Below are 17,333 nucleotides of genomic sequence, written 5' to 3' on the forward strand. Positions count from 1 at the left end.
AAATATATATATTTATATATGTTAATATAAATACAGATTTATTTTTTAAAGATTTTATCTATTTATTTGAGAAAGAGACACAGAGAGAGTGTATGTGTGAACCTGAGCAGAGGGAAGGTTCAGAGGGAGAGGTAAAATGCTGGAATCCCAAGCAGACTTCCTGCTGAGAATGGAAGTCCACATGGGGCTTGATGTCACAACTCTGAAATCATGACCTGAGCCCAAAACAAGAGCTGGAAGCTTAACCAACTGAGCCACCGAGGCACCCCCATCGTAGATCATTTTAATACAGTTTCTTTTTAAGATTTTTAAAATTTATTTGAGGGGGAGAGAACATGAGAGAAAGAGAGTGCATGAACAGAGGGATGGGATAGAGGAAAAAAGGAGACTCCCTGCTGAGCAAGGAGCCTGACGCAGGACTTGACCCCAAGAACAAGACCCTGGGATCGTGACCTGAGCTGAAGGCAAATGCTTAACCAACTGAGCCACTCAGGTGCCCTGTTTTAATACAGTTTCAAAGAGTACTCTGAGCAGCTGCCCGGGGTGGCTGACTGATGAACAACTGACCCTTGCATTTAGGCTGCCTGGGCCCACCGACAGCAAACTGAGGGCTGTGATCCCAAATCAGTCACGTGACCACTGCTGCCCATTTCAAAGCCTGTTTCTTTTCCTATACAAAGGGGATGGCAGCGTTCCTACCCTATGGGACTGCCTTGCAGATGTGATAAATGAAAACATGTGATGCGTTTGGGACACAGCTGGCCCTTTGACAGCAAGGATTCGATCAGCTGTCATTTTATCGCTCAGCTCACTGGGTCACTGTGCAGGCCTAAGGAGGCATTTCAGGTGAGGTGTCCGGCCAGTGCTTTGCGCAGAAGAAATGGTCAGCAAATGTTAGCTATGGAGCACCGAGAAAGCCAGCCTCAGAGATAGACAGTTTTATAGCAATATGCTATCAGTGCCTTTAACTCCCCAAACCACCCTGCAAGATGAGAACTCCTGTTGCTGCTTTATAGACATGGATTCAGGAAGACCTAAATCTTGGACCCGGAGTTGAAGGGCTGTGAAACCCTGTGCCATCCCTTAACCTCTCTGAGGATCCTCGGTCCCATCTACCATGAACACTCCTCCCCACCCACACCTAAGCGACACAACTCAGGCACCACAGGCAGCAGCAAGGAGTAGTGCAGCCTGTCCGCGGGGCCCCTGGCGCAGACATCTCTTCCAGGAAAGCCACAGTCACTCCACATACCCAGCAGAGGTGGTAGTCTCTGCTCCCTCCTCACCTCACAGGTTAGTGTGAGATAAAGAGAGCATTTCCATAAAGATGAGACTATGAGGTACAGAAACACACCGTTAGCAAACAGACGAGAAGGAATGTGCAGAGTAGATACGGGGAATGTGGGACCAGGAGGCAGTGGGAGCGGAGCTGGTGGAGGAGCCAGTGGTGGTGGCAGAACCCAAGATTGAACGGCATCCAGCCCTAGAGCCTGTGATTAACTCTCTATGGTGGAAAAACTAAGACTCACAGACACAGCTGCAAGGGACCAGAGTCCTGGTATATTATTAATTAGCTATATGACCTCTGGAGACAATGGGAGCAACAGCAGTTATCTCATTAAATTTGGCTGGTAACAGTAATGGCAGGTACCATTTATACCACAGTTGTATTACAACGGACTAGGTCCTATGTCACGTCCTTTATTATGGTGAAAATGTAATTACTACTGTCCCCATTGTAAAGATGAAGACTCCCAAGGTTCCAGGGCTTAAGTGACTTGATCTTGCCTATAAAGCCAGTGGGTGGTGAAGTTGTAATTCAAACCCGGGTCCCTCCAGATTAAAAACCCAGTGCTTGCAGCCACACCAAGTGATTCTCAAACCATTTAGCTGCCTTAGGGCCTTTTCTTATCTGTGAAAATAATTGGATTGGATCAATGGTTCTCAATTTCTTTGTTTCCCTTCAAAAGACCCGGGTCCCACCAGCACAGGTATAAAAAGCGCATTCTCACTAAGAAAGGCTGTCCTAAATCTCCAAGCAGTATGTTCTTTCACTTACAACTTCTAGTACACTGTTGAGAACACACAAAATGGCCATTTTTATGCTGATACCCTTAGGAAAAAGTGGTACTAGCTGGGTAACAGGTGTACAGGTGTCCTTCTTTAGCCACCTGCAGAAGAACTTCTGGACTCAATAATCTTCAAAAGTCTCCTGGGCTCGGAGCTGTTGGGTGTAGAACTGTTCTTCACAGTGATCAGGAGTGGGCTCCTTCCCCACTTGGGCGAATTTCTTGCAGCACTGCTTTTAGGTCACTGTTATCTGTTCCCTCTTCTAAATTCCCACTGCTCTGGCGCCTCTCCCTGCAGGCATGTCACTCTGGGACCACTTGCCATGCCACAGTCTTGCATCCTAAGTGGTGAGCCCCTGCCTGCCTCTGGTACCAACACTGAGCTGACACAAAGCAAGCCTCCCCACACTCAGGAGAAATGCCTGCTGGCCACTCAGAGCACTCAGCGGTCAGCATTTCTTCCAACAAGACATACCACCCACTCACCGTATGGCTGGAAGTCACTCCACCTCCAGAGTCAGAGGCTGTCTCTCCCCAGTGAAAGCAGCCCTTACCATTGCATGCCCTCTCACCCCCTTGGGGACCTACCTTCCACTGGACCCCTCAGGGACACATTATGAATTCTCCTCCTCCCATAAATATGATCAAATCATTCCCTCTTCAACCACCAATGTTCTCTCTCTCTCTCTTTTTAAAAGACTTTATTTATTTGACAGAGAGAGACCGAGCAAGAGAGGGAATACAAGCAGGGGGAGTGGGAGAGGGAGAAGCAGGCTTCCCACAGAGCAGGGAGCCCAATGTGGGACTCAATCCCAGGACGCTCGGATCATGACCTGAGCCAAAGGCAGACAGTTAACGACTGAGCCACCCAGTCGCTCCCAGTGTTCTCTCTTTGAGGAAACTTCTTGAGAGAGTGGTCTATACCTGCTTCCTCAACTTTCCACACTTACTGCAGCCCTAACCCCACATCCAGCTTCAGTCTCCACGTCAATACTGGAAAGGCTCTCTCAACGCAACTCACATGTCCTTCAAAGCACAATCAAGAGGCTTCTCCTCTAGCCCTACCCTGGCCCGCAGCATTTGGCACTGCTGACCACCTTCTCTCAAATCTTTCTTCCTAAACTGATTCAGGAGGTAGCGTGGCATGGTGGGAAGGGCAGAGACTTAGGGGCTCTGACTTCATCCATCAGCTGCATGGTTTCTGGCAGCTCATTTAACCTGATTCCCAGTTTCTTCATTTGTAAAATGTGTAATATAATCTACCTTGCAGGGTTGCTGCAAGGATTAGCGATAATTTATGTAAAAGAGCCTGGCACACAGCAGATGCTCATAACATCGCGGTGGCTGTCATCTTGTGGGACGCGGAACTCCATGTCTGACACTCTCAATCACCTGCTGGCCATCTCCACCTCATATGTGCAGGTCTGAAATTAAACTCACGACCTTCCCCAAGTGCCATGGCTCACCTGAATTTTTCTCTTTCTCCTAATGGCACCATTATTCTTCCGGACATTCAAGTGCAACTCTTTCTCCAGCTGACAGCTCTCTTCAAGAACTCCCAACATTATCCTAAAGGAGGGCTACAGTTGTTAGCCAGCCATCTGGGTCCTTCAAGATGTGACTCTAATCTATTTTTATAGCTTCCCCATCCACTGCCAACAGTCACATGGGAGCACCTGGGCTGGGGTCTCTGTCCAGAAGCCCCACCTTCTTCACGTCCTGCCTCCATCCTGCTCATTCTCCAAACACAGCTTCCACCACGAAGTCTTCTCCCTCTCCCGGAACCTCCACTGCGTCACTGTTTCCTGCTTGTGCATACACACTTTCCTTTCTTTATTCCTGCTAACATCTACTGGGTGCCTATTCTATGGCAGACACTGCATCCCCAGCCCTTAGTGATGAATCACCCCTGATGAATCAGACCAGCAAGGACTTTGAGCTCCCAGGCCTTCACAGCCTGGAAGGGGAAACAGTCACAGATGCCAACAACCACATGGTAGTGTAGCAAGTGCTAGAACACACAAGGGGCACAGGGCCTAGGGAAGTGCGGAGAGGGGGCAGCAGGTGATAAGGTGGGTGCCTAAAGGCAGGCCTGCCTTCCTCAGCTGCATTCAACTTTGCATTAAATAGAAAAGCACAAAACCTCCCAGCACAGCTTGATGAATTCTCACCCCTGAATCCACCTGTGGAACTCACACCCACATCAAGAAAGGGAACTTGATCCTACCCCACATATTTACCCTACCCCTACATATTTTCTTCATTACTCCCCACAAAGGTAACCACTACTCCACTCTCCACCACCGCAGATTAGTTCCACTGTGTTTGAACTGCATGTGATATGTCTCTCCAATGTACATGTATTCTTTTCTGGCCTTCCTGCTTAACGTTCCGTTGGGGACAGTCACCAACATCGCTGCCTGTGGCCACAGCCTGCTCATTGTCATGCCTGTCCAGGCCTCCACTATGATGATGCCATGATTTACCTATTTCCCTGTTGACATCCTAGCGGCGACTGTGAATGATCCTGCAATGAACACCCCATGGTTTTTGTTTGGGTTTTCGGGGAACAAACGGACACATTTCTGTTGGGCACAGAACAGCCATGTCATAGGGTATGGTATGCCTGTGTTCAGCTTTAACAGACAATGGTGAACAGTTTTTTAAGGTGGCTTCTCCAATGTAGCCCCCTGCCAGCAGTGTGTGAGGGCTTGGGTTAACCACGGCCTTGCTACCACCTGGTGGTGTCCATCTCCCCGTGCTAACCATTCTACTGAGCATGTAATGGTGTCACCTTATGGCTGTGACTGCATTTCCTTGACATGTGTGAGGCCGGGCCCTGTGCACATGGTCCCGACCAGCGGGCCACCTTCTCTTGTAAAGCAGGAGCCTCCGTATTTAACTCCTCTTCCTCTGCACCCTAGAGCAGCTCATGTTTTCCTGAACAGACTCTGACTGACACTCCCAGGGACACCAGGCAGGGGGCTGTTTAGTGCTGTCACTGAGAAAGCTGCAGGCTTGGCAGGATCACATGACAGTTGTTCCTTAAATAAAGAAAGCCAGAGTAGAAGCAAAGAGGAAAAAATGGGAAAGGGGCTGACTGTTCACATATCAATGTTGGGATGACATGTGCACCCAATGGGAGCAGAAACAAAGATTTACACTCTGGAGTAAAGAGCCTAAGATCCAGGAAGAACCCACATACTTCTCAAGTTCTTCCTTTCTCCCTGCCTCCAGTCAGTAACGCTAGACCCCCAAAATGCCCTCCCCACTTTGCAGTTGCTGAGTTTGGAAAAGGTGAGACCATTTTTTTTTTTTAAAGATTTTATTTATTTTTTTGACTGAGAGAAATCACAAGTAGATGGAGAGGCAGGCAGAGAGAGAGAGAGAGGGAAGCAGGCTCTCTGCTGAGCAGAGAGCCCGATGCAGGACTCGATCCCAGGACTCTGAGATCATGACCTGAGCCGAAGGCAGCAGCTTAACCCACTGAGCCACCCAGGCGACCAGGTGAGACCATTTTTATAGGGCTGGCATGTTTGGTCACGGGAAGCCGGCACTCAGGCATCCTCCCACCTGGGGTCCTATTCCTCACCTCTCCCTCCCCTCCCAAACTGTGCCGTGAATTCCCTGATGCAGGAACCACAACTGTTGGAGCTATCTCTAGGCACTGAGTGGAATTAAATGAATATGGAATTAGTGAATGGCTATGCATTTATTAAAGAAGGGGAAAAAGGATAGAAATGACATGAAAGAACTGAATACTTCTACATCAGACACTCGTACACAAATGACCACTCATCCTCCAAACAATTGGCATGTTAGTCTTCAAATTCCCGTTCCAAAGATAAGAAAGCTGAGGCTTTAGAACTCCCATTACTTGCCCAGAGTCAGAAGGCTGGAAAATTATTGAGGCTGAACTAGGACTCTATCGCCGGCTCGTTCTCCACCATCTCCCCGACTTGGCTCTGTGGTTGAGGGCAGAAGACATACTCTTGGCCAGCTCAATGACTGTCAGGTTCAGAGCCACCTGGCACCTGGGCTTCTTTCTACCAGAAGATGGTAGACACTGCTGGTTCTGATGGGGCACAAGTAACCCATAGCACAAGATAGCAGAATCCAAGGGGAGTACGGGTGAAGTCCACTCCCAGTTCTTCAGTTTCCTATAGGAAACCACAGAGAGCAGCTGAGCAAAGGCTCTGGGAGGCCAGTTAAGTTGGCAAGAGGTTCAGCAGCCATGCCTCTGACAGTCAAGGTGGTACACAGTTTCACCTCCTGGACCCTACACCCAACATACAGAAATGGAAAATGGCCCTGTCTTCTAAGACTATCAGGCATGTGAGAAACACATGAGAAAAGCCCAGTGAAGCCCAGAGAGGAGGCTTCTGCATCCCAGAGAGCAGCCACCCACTGATGATAAAATCTATCTCAGCACGCATACATCCGTGCATGTGTGCACACATTCACCCATTAATCCAAACCTGAAGTGTTAGGACTTGAAAGACAATCGCCAGTAACCACTGCACACTAGAGAGAGGAGCCAGCTCTTGCTAGGCACTGGCCCATGCCAAAACCTTTCAGTCATTAACTCCTCTAACATGCAGGTGCCTTAGGCACCCGCATCTCCATTTTACAGACAAAGAAACGGAGACATGAGGAGGCACAGTGTGGCCACAGAGGGCAGGGGTGCAGAGCCGCATGTGGGCCCTGGGCCAGGGTGAGCAGGTGCTTCTCCTGGCCCACAGCTTGCGTGTCAACACCATGTCTGGGGTTCGCTCCCAGGTGCCATAAGACACTCACCAGGCCCCAGCACCCCCAGCAGCTCACTGCTCTCTGTGATGAAAGGAAAAACACTCCTCACTTAGATCTTGCAGTGTGGGCGTGAGGAACAATTACTCAGGAAGATTATAAAGCATAGGAGCCCTACAAAATATGATTTCCACACTCAGGAATAATCATCTAGGGAATAAATACTGTAGTACAAAGGGGTCAAGATGTCTCCTCCCCCTTAAAAATGAGTCTGGATTCTGCACAGGACTTCCCTACCTGCCAATCACAGTGGACCAGCACTCGAAAACAGTGTCCTCCAGGCAGAAGGGCAGCAGGGTTCCAGCTGAGAAGCAAGTGGACACAGCATGGCGCCCCCATGAGCCCAGGCCTCTGTGACCCCCATCCCAACCTTTCCTGGCCCCTAACCACACTCTCAACTATTTTGGATGGTCGACGATGATTCAGCAGCTGTTCCAAGTTACCCCTAGAACAGGTTTCCATCATCAAATTCTAAACTTAAGAGGAAATAGGAAAAAAAAGAAAAGAAAGGAGGCTTCTGATTGGAAGGCCCTTAAGCTGTGTGTACAGAAGCTGAAAATGTCAAGGTCTGAGAGTATTCAACAAATGAAAGCAGAATTATATAAAAGCAACAGCTAATAAAAAAGACTGTCGGATGCCATGTTCTTCATCTTCCCAACCATTACGGGACTAAAATTATCCACGGAGAAGATGGAAAACCTTTCTCAAGACTGGTACGATTAAGGCTTAGGATGGTGCCTCTTTGCTCCCCCTTCTTCAGTGCTGCCCCTTCCCCTCCACCCCCCTCACTCCATCTCCCTCACCAATCTCTAGTTCCCGGGATGTTGGAGGTGCTTTCCTTCTGTATGTTATCCAGCAAAATCCTAGTATGTAAGAGTCAGGCAGGTGATCATGTTTTTGCACCTCCTTCTGGAAGCATTCAATAACTTCACGATCATGTAGAAAACCTCATTTTAGAAAAAGCGCACATCTGTGTATGGAAGGAGTTGAGGCTTCCCTGTAGGATGAAGGGGAAGAACAGATGAGAAGGAAGGACTCATCCAGGAGAATCTCCTTCTTTCAGCAGAGAACTGGGCAGAAGGAGGAGAGCCACAGTGGGGATGAGAAAGGAGAGTGACAAGGGGAACAGATTTGAGACAAAACAACAACAACAACAACAAAACACCCCCAAAATCAAAAAAAGCACTGTAAGGCTTCTACCCTTCACTCCAAGCAGACATATGCACACATGCTTCCAGGAGTCAAACCAAGAGAGGGAAAAGCAAGAGGAGCGCAGCAGGAGACCGCAGAACTGCACACATAACAACACACAAAAAAATCTGCGCTCATGAACATATGGGCAACTGTGATAATTAGAGCTATGGCTTGTGGAATGTTTTTACCCTTTTCCAGGATCTCAAATCACAATCCTTGTCATTACAGCTACAGTCAAACCTAGGCAGGAGGCTGTTCCAAGAAACCTCTCCTTGTTAAGGACCACCTCTGTAAGTGGCTTGGGGTACCCTGCTGACCTTCAGGACAATGCTTCACCAGTGGGCGGTGCTGCGTATTCACAAGACAATTCTGGTGTCGCCTAAACACCCTATAGGAGGTGGACCGGAGTGTCCCGGGAGCGAGAAGGAGCATCCCTCCTGTCCCCAAGGCCTGGAAATCCAGAAATCCACGTTTCCATCAGCCTCCCCTGTGCCATGCCATAGGAGAAAACCCCTACGGAAATCAAGCCCCTCAGGCAAACTGTCAATTTCAAAGCTCCAAAGCGTGACAAACGATTCATAAAGATTTGCCTGCAATAAGCTGATGGCTCAGGTTGCCTGGCATGCAGTCACAGGCAGGAGGAAGAACAATTTTTTTTAAGCCTCCCAACCATCTCCTTCCATGTTTTAAGCCGTTTCTTTGAAAAAATCTGTCATGATCAACAAATTAAGCCCCCCCCCCCAAAGTAAGCAAGTTACCAAATGAATTTTCAAGAGTCGTTGTAGGCGTTAAAAAAAAAAAAGAAAAGAAAAAAAGGGAATGATGCTATGTCTTTCAATCTCATTCATTTCAAAGGTTTATCCTAGGAAAGTAGGGAGTGTGTAGCCATGGTGCACTTTGATCTCCCCGACTCCCAGGAGAAAATCAATAATACAACTTTAATATATTTGTACAGCAAGACTTCACGTTATTATTATTTTTATCCAATGCAGCTTAACTAAAGTCAGAAAGGTAGGCTAGGTCTCAGCACCGCCCTGTGGTGAAAGTGATTTTTTTTTTCTAAAAGGGAACTATAGCACAGCCAGCCGCATTCACAAAAAGCGGGCCAATTAAAAACCAATTATCTCTGTGAAGACAACTTGTAGAAAGGGTGGGGGTGTGGTGTTTGCCAGGCACAGGAGGGCAGGTCCACAGCAGGGGACTGGCTGCTGGGGCGACCAGGGGAACCGGGAGTGCAGGCTCCTCTCTCCCAAACGGCGGCAGTGGACTCTGGTCAGGGGATTTCAGGACCTGGCTCCCAAAGGCGGCTGACAGGAGCCTTACCTTCCTCTCAATGCGCCCCAGCTGCTCCTTACAGAAGGTGTCACGGCGGCTCAGCTCTGCCTCCCGGCTCTCCAGCTCCCTGGCCTAGTTTGAAGAGAACAAAGCCCACGTTAGCGGCAACAGCTGGGCTGAGTGTGAGCTCTGGGGAGAAACCAAGAGGTTTCTGTTCACAGAGGCACTGGCCTTGTGAGAAGCAGAATCATGAGTTGAAAACCTATGCTAGACCACTTACGTACCCTGAAGTGCTTAGTTTCCACCAGAGGGCTTCGAGGTGGGTAGCTGCTGGAGTCATTTCACAGAAGGCCAGCACTCACATTTATGGAGTGCTGACCGTGTGCCAAGTACTGGTCCAAGGGCTTCCCACAGAATTTCTCACTTGACCCTCAAAACACCCTGGAAAGGTAGGCAGGAGTATTATGATGCCCCCATAGGCGAAGAAATGGAGAGGCTAAGTGACTATCTCAGATCACAGGTATGAGGAAGGAACTAGGGTTTGAGCCCCAGCAGGTGCAGGGCCTGACCACAGAACTGCACTGCCTCCAGGCCACACAGCCTAGAAGGGCCAGAGCTGTCCCCTGGCCACAGAGTTCTCACCCTGGCACCAGACCATGCCACAGACTCATGCATGAGGTCCCAGAGACGGGGATACCAGACTGCCCTTCTTCTGGAGAGGTAAACTCTCTGCTTCAGGGGTCAGATATCCGAAAGGTGAGCAGTGTCAGAACCCCAGGACCCTACAGCTGGAGAGAACAGCCCACCCAACAGGGAACAAACAGAATGGCTGGTGCACATGGCTGAGGACAAACCCCCTCCCGAAGGTTACAGTTAGGCTGAGGGGGTTGGCTAACCAGGGCAAGCAACCTGGAGCTAGCACACTTGTGGTTGAACCTGCCCACCCTTAACTAGTTGGGTGAGTGAGTTCCAGCTTACATGGGTACCATATACAAGCTTAAAGCAAAAGTGCCTGACCCACAGGACTGTATGGAAACTCCTACAGAAATGGGTGGGGTCACAGCAGGCCTCCAGCAAGGGATACTGCATCCTAGCAGTGTCCTGCTGCCTGGGACACCCATGGCCCTGGAGCCTCTCAGGACCTCTGCAGGATACAGCCTCAAGGCCTGACCCCACGCAGGATCTGAGAAGCCCAGAGGGCTGGCTCAGTGCTCGTGCCGAGAAGTAATGCCCTCTGATCCCTGTCCACCCCATGGAAGGGCCCAGTAAGCTCCAGCCCCATTTCAGGCTCCTGTTTCATGTAATTATCATGACCCCAAGAGCACAGAGCTAGTCCATGATGGAGGCCAACCATGGATGTAAGCTGCCGAGACTCCAAGTCCTGAACTGCTTCCTTCAGACCATACCATGGTGTTGGTATGTGGGTTTGGGTTTGAGCTGTTCAAAAAGACTGAGTAGGACAAGAATCAATGTTTTTGAAAGCCCATTTCATTGGCCATGCTGCTCCCCTGATGTAAAAATTTTCTAAAGCCCAGCAGGGGTCCAGTAATGAAGAGCCAAGCACAGGGTGGCAGCAACTCCTTTCCCTGAGGAAAGGCTTGGGTTTAGCGGACTTGGCTGTGCTCAGGAAGACCCGGCCGGCAGGGCTTGGGTGCCGGCTGACAATCTGAGAGTCACGCTCTACTACTGGTCCCACCATTCACTGGCTTGAGCAATTTGTTATCCTTTTCTTGGGTCTGTCCCCCTTACCTGCAGAAAGGAGAACAGAGCAGAAACTTGGCTCCTGAAGCTGCTGTAGAAGATCTAAAAATGCCAAGAAGGCTTCTGGAATGGTTGTGGAATGCCAACACTTGAGAAAAGCTAAATACAAACAGTGACACTGAATGCTGGGGATTTCTCACAGGATTGCCTAGGCAGTGTCCCAGGAATGGGAGCATGGCTAATCCGTGCTGGCTCTGCACAGCCATCTGGGGCCCCAACCTTCACCGTCCCTGGTACAATCAGAAGAGAAACGGTCTGACACAATGAAGCAGCCAGTGCAAGAGCATTTCCCGGGACTCTGGACTTGCCATCTTCTGGCCAAGAGTCCCAGCCACCCGGAAAGATGACAACTGAAAGCAAAACTGCCACAAGGCTCTTCTGCTGCCATTCACTTGAGGTTAGTGGGACAGTAGATGAGGAGGCTACCCTCCCTCCCGCGGACACATCAGGCTGCTTCCTCTGGGCAGCAGCTTCAGGAATGCTCAGCTCATGGTTCCTGGGCCTGAGCCAGCATGGGAGTCTGTGTCAGAAACGGGATGCAGAGCTAAGGCTCCAGGCAAAGCTGCCCAACCATGGAGGCTTCCTCAGGTCACAGAGAAACAGTTCATACACAGAAAGAAACACTGAGGATATGGGGTTCTCCTTTTACAGCCATGTCAATCAGCAACACCACTAAGCTGATAGCAAGCAAGGACGTGATTAACTGTTTAGAGTCTGTCTCACCCCCTGTGAAGGAAGCTCTGTGAGAAGGGCCTGGCCTGCCTGGGAATATCCCCAAAGCCTTCGCCTCCATCACAGCGAGCCGGCAAGGTGGCAGCTTCACTGGCTCTGCCCAATCCACCAACAGGCACCACCCACTGACCCCGTTCATCTCTGAGATTTATAATGAAACCCGGTGACAGGAGGGGAAAAGGGGCTGTGGCAATGAATGTGTTACCAGTGCCTGGCTATCAGTGCCTGGCCAGGAGCAGGGCCTCCACAATGCTGCTGGGGTGAATGAAGGCGGGCCTCAGATACCCTGGTCACTCTGCATAGCTGCCATCATCCAACACGTGAGGCCACACAGCAGGCACCCCGCAGCATGGCCGTGGAATTAAGGAGACACTGGCAGGCTTCACTGACTGATTCAGTAATTTATCAGAACATTATTGGGCGCCTACCATGTGACAGACACTATCGCAAAGGGGTTGCGGATACAAAAGGGAAAAGAGAAAGAGTTTCTGTTCTCGTGGAGATCAGAAGATCCCAGTAGGAGAGACAAATGTGTGTGCAGAAAAATAAGATAATTTTAGAAAGGGATATGTGTTGGGGAAGCCACAGGCAGAATAACTTGTGGGGTAGTGGGTTGTTATTTTCTCTAAGGAGATTTCCAAGCCAGGCTTCTGGGGAAAAAAAATACTGAGTAAAGTTTGCTGTCTCTGATACAAAGGCAAAATATCACCGTTGTGAAGATCTACTTGGTGGATTACAGTCTTTGAATGGGGAATTGAAAGGAATCTTCAGTGATTTAGTCAAGGACTTCCTCTAGTCAAGAGAGCACAGTGAGTTCACACTTTGATGCATCTTCCCTGTTCTAAACACATAGCAAGAAGAGATAAAACAGAAGAACCGGAGGCCAAAAAGACATGGCCAGGTTCAAAAACAAGATTAAAACGTCCAACAGAACAGGAATGCAAAGCAGTAGGTGAGGCTGAAGCCACAGCCCTGCTGGGCTCTGGGTCTGGAGTCAGTGGAGACAGCCAGAACAAAGCCTGCCCCATAGAGCAGAAGGACTGGAGCCAGTCTTGCCACCTGGAACCCAGGGCTCCCCCGGAATGAGAAGCTGACCAAAAAAATTCCGGAAGACTCCCATGTAGGGCTGAGGTTCAGTCCATGGGCTGCAGCTTCAGTCCACTCAGCCCCAGGCTACAAATGAATCAAGTCCCCTGCTCAGGTCCCAGTTCTGCAGCACTAGTACCACCACAGGGAGGGGCCTCAGAAGGCCACGGTCACACGTGTCCCTGAATGTGGGTGGCAGGTATAGACCACCAGAAAAATATTAGGCAGGGAGAAACAAAAATGACAGAGAAAACAAAGCAAAGTAAAACAAGACAAAAATCAAACTTCCTACTCAAAATGCACCTGCAAACCAAATCCCAAATATGTGAAGAAATGTGATGCTTAGAAATAAATCAGCAATAAAATCAGCAAATGGAATACGAATTCACTCCAGATGAAATTAATTTTATGGGACATCATGACAAAGGATTTTTAAAAACTTTTTATTATGCAAAAATAAAACACAAGACAGAATAATTTAATAAAACTCCAGATAGCCATCGCTAAGCTTCAAAATTTATAGACTAAAGGAAATCTCGTTTCACCTATATTCCCTACCCCCAAATTTCTTACAGCAGATCATTTCACCAGCACATACTTCAATATATTTCTCTAAAAGATAGGGGCTTGTATTTTCCTAAATCAAACCACAGTACCACTGCATACCCCACCAAATTAATTCCTTAACATATCAAATATTCAGCCAGTGTTCAAATTTCCAACTGATAGAGGATTTTACTTTTTTTTTTTTTTTTTGGTTTTTATTTATTTGAGAGAGAGAGGGAGCATGGGGGTGCAGAGCCAAGAGGAATAGGGAGCAACAGACTCCCCACTGAGCAGGGAGCCTGATGTGGGGCTCCATCCTGCGACTCCAAGATCATGACCTGAGCCTAAGGCAGATGCTTAACTGACCAAGCCACCCAGGCACCCCAATAAGGGATTTTAACAATACATGTTTAGGGTACTCAAAAAAAAAATGAATTTCTGATTTAAAAAGAAAATATTACGAAACGCGAACAGGAAAACCCCCAAGCAGGTAAATACTATGAATTTAAATTTCTTCAAAATAAAAAATAAAATGGATAAGACAAACCCTAAATGGAGGGCAGTAAGGTGGAAATTAGAAAATTAAAAAGTAGCACAGAAATGTGATCCAGAATGTTGCAACAGAAGATAAAGATAAAATGTACAAAAGAGGAGCTGAAAAACTTGAAAGACAAACTGACAGACTCCAACCAATGTCTAATAACTATTTCAGAAGAAGAGCCAAAAGGGATGGCAGAGAAGAAGAGGTGGAGGAGGAAGAAGAAGGAGGGAGAAGAGAGGAAGGAGGAAGACAGACGTTAGAGCAGAAGGCAAGGGATGGTAGGGGAAGGTCAGGTAAAATGAGGTGGGGAAGGGAGCAAGATGTAGCAATAAGGAGAAAGCTGGGGTGGAGGGGAGGAGGAGAAGATATAAACAGAAAATCCCAAATAAAATTAAATGTCAGTTGGCACAACAAATATGTGGTAGACAGCTTCTGAAATGGTCCCCAATGATCCCATGTCCTGATACTCATGTCTTTGTGTGATGCCCTCCCCTTAAGTATGGGCTGCACCTAGTGACAAACTTCTTGTGGGGGAGAGGCAGAGGGAGATAGAGAATCTTAAACAGGCTCCATGCTCAGTGCAAGCTGACAAGCTGACAAAGGGCTCCATCTTACCACCCTAAGATTTTGACCTGAGCCCATACCAAGAGCCTGAGGCTTAACCAACTGAGCTACCTTGGTGGCCCCTCGTGACAAACTTCTAATGAACAGAATCTGGCAAAAAGTGATAGAATGTCACTTTCCAATTGCAAAGAAATAGTGATTTTTGTCTTTCTCATCCTCTTTCCCTTGCTCACTTTAAAGAAGCAAGCTTCCATGGTGTGAGCTGCCCTATGGAGATGCCCACACAGTAAAGAACTAAAGGAGACCTCCAGCCAACAGCCAGAAGAACTAAATCCTGCCAACAGATGCATGAGGGAGCACAGAAGCATCAGAGAGCATGGAAGCAGAGCCACCCTGAACCCTCAGATGAGACTGCAGCCCTGAGACAGAGGCACCTGGGTAAGCTGTGTCCAGATCTCTGATTTACACTCTTTGAGAGAGTAAATCTTTATTGTTTTAAACCACCAAAGGTTATAATTTCTCAATTGGGAATAGACAATGAAAACAAAATGTGAATTGATTAATCTCATCTTTTTAAGAGAAAATGATTCTCACTTCGGATAAAAGAAAGAAAAAGAAAATCTAACTATATGTCATTATAAGACACCAAGCCCCCACACTAACAATCTTATAGAACTAAAGAAAACCCTTCACGGGACATCTATACTGCAGTGTATACTGTTTGTTTACACAAAAGGTTGAGTGAATATTCCATCAAAAATATAAACACATAGACACATGAAAATAATGACCTACAATAAAAAGAAATACTCGATGGAATCAGACGTGACAATGGTCCAGATGTTACCAGTGACACAGAGGGACTTTGAAAGAACTATGATCAATATGTTAAAGAATCTAACAGAGAAGGGTAGACCCCATGTGTGAAAAGAGGGAGAATTTTCACAGGGATTGATGAGGACTCTCTGGCCTCCATTATTTATGATGAGAAATAAACTATTAAAATTATTGAGGATCCCCTGCATGTGATGAATTGCTTCTATCCTGTTACTTTCAAGAATTCTCCTTTTGACTTTGGTGTTCAACAGTTTGGTTATGATGTATCTAGGTGTGAAAAACTCTTTGGGATCTCCTTGTGCACAGCCTTACACATTCACCCAGCCTTCTAGATTTCCAGGAATATGTTGGAGCTTTTCAAAGTCTTCTATGAACATCTTGTTATCTAGCTTTTTTTTTTTTTAATGATGTTGTTATTTTGATAGGGATTGCATTAAATGTGTAGATTGCTGTGGGCAGTATGGACATTTTAACAATATTTGTCCTTCCAATCCATGAGCATGGAATATCTTTATAATTGTTCATGTCATCTTCAATTTCTTTCATCAGTGCTTTATAGTTTTTGGAGTACAGATTTTTTTTCTTCTTTGGTTAAGTTTATTTCTAGGTATTTTATTATTTTTGGCACAGCTATAAATGGGGCTGTTTTCTTAATTTCTCTTTCTTCTGTTCATTATAAGGTTATAGAAATGCAGCAGGTTTCTGTATGTTGATTTTGTATCCTGTTACCTTACTGAATTTACTTATCAGTTTTAGAAGTTTTTTGGATGAGGCTTTAGGGTTTTCTATGTCATGTCAACTGTAAATAGTGAAAATTTTAACTTCTTTATTAAGTTGGATGCTTTTTATTTATTTTTCTTGTCTAACTGCTGCAGCAGCTAGCACTTCCTATGTTAAACAAAAGTGGTGACAGTGGACATCTTTGTCTTGTTCCTCATCTTAGGGGAAAAGCTCTCAGTTTTTTACTATTGAGTATGATCTTACCTGTGAGTGTTTTTTCTTTTTTTTAAGCTTTTGATTTATCCTATCGTTTGCCCAAACTGTTATCCCCCTCCTCAAGCAGTCATGTGCTCAATAGTTGCCTCTGGTTGTTTTTGAAAAATGCCTCCAAGGAAGAGGTTGTTTCCACTGGACAACATCTGAGTCTAGTCAAGTAACAACAGCCTCGCAAGTGGGTTCTTCCAGGAACCACTGGACAGGAAAAATAATGACAACTCTCTAGGTTTGGGACTTTAAAGAATTCTAACCCTCTCTGCCCTGTCCAGTGGTTGTCAGGCTGCTGGTTTTTACTATGATTGTGGCTGTTGGTTTTCAAAGTTACTGCTTAGCTGGGGAAAGGAGACTGGGGATAAGACTATTTAAAATGCCACAAAAATCACTATTCTTACTGAGATTCACCATTTTTCTTGAATGAATGATCCTAGATTGCTGTAAGCCTTTGGATAGTTCGGGGAAAAAAGACTGAGCATTTTCATAGCTTTTACAGAATGGAGAATTTTCAGAGGTCCTTACTCCACCATTTTTACTGACACTACCCAAAACTACAAAATAGAACCAAATGGAAATGCTAAAAATGAATTTCTAGCATGCTATGGCATGAAATCGTAGGTTTATTAGAAGACTGGACAGAAGATAGAATCAGTGAACTTAGAAACAAGTCATTAGAAATTATCCAAATTAAAACACAAAGAGACAAAGCATGAAAAATAAAATTGAACAGGGCACCCAAGACCTACAGGACAACATCAAATGGTACAGCATATATTTAATTGGAGTCCAGGTAAGAGAAGAGAAAAACAGGGCAAAAGAATGAAGAGATAAAGGGCAAGAACTTTCCAAAGTTAATTAAAGACAACAAAGAACAGATCTGAGAAGCTCAGAAAAACCCCAAGTAGAATGCTTTTGTAGAATTCTTAAATAAT

General features: G+C 46.7%; 1 protein-coding gene across 6 annotated transcripts in view; it reads right to left on the reverse strand.

Annotated features, from left to right (window-relative positions):
- The window catches only part of CHCHD6 (coiled-coil-helix-coiled-coil-helix domain containing 6), a 245,383-nt gene that overhangs the window by 99,375 nt on the left and 128,675 nt on the right, over nt 1-17,333 (reverse strand). For 3 of the 6 annotated variants that reach the window (XM_059387934.1, XM_059387932.1, XM_059387931.1), the window contains exon 5: nt 9,393-9,476. The exons of the other annotated variants lie outside the window; for them this stretch is intronic. In XM_059387934.1, coding sequence (XP_059243917.1) covers nt 9,393-9,476 — 84 coding nt within the window. The remainder of the gene's footprint in view (nt 1-9,392; nt 9,477-17,333) is intronic. 6 annotated transcript variants of the gene reach the window in all.

This window comes from Mustela nigripes, chromosome 2, assembly GCF_022355385.1.
Source record: "Mustela nigripes isolate SB6536 chromosome 2, MUSNIG.SB6536, whole genome shotgun sequence".
NCBI classification, from domain to species: Eukaryota; Metazoa; Chordata; class Mammalia; order Carnivora; family Mustelidae; genus Mustela; species Mustela nigripes.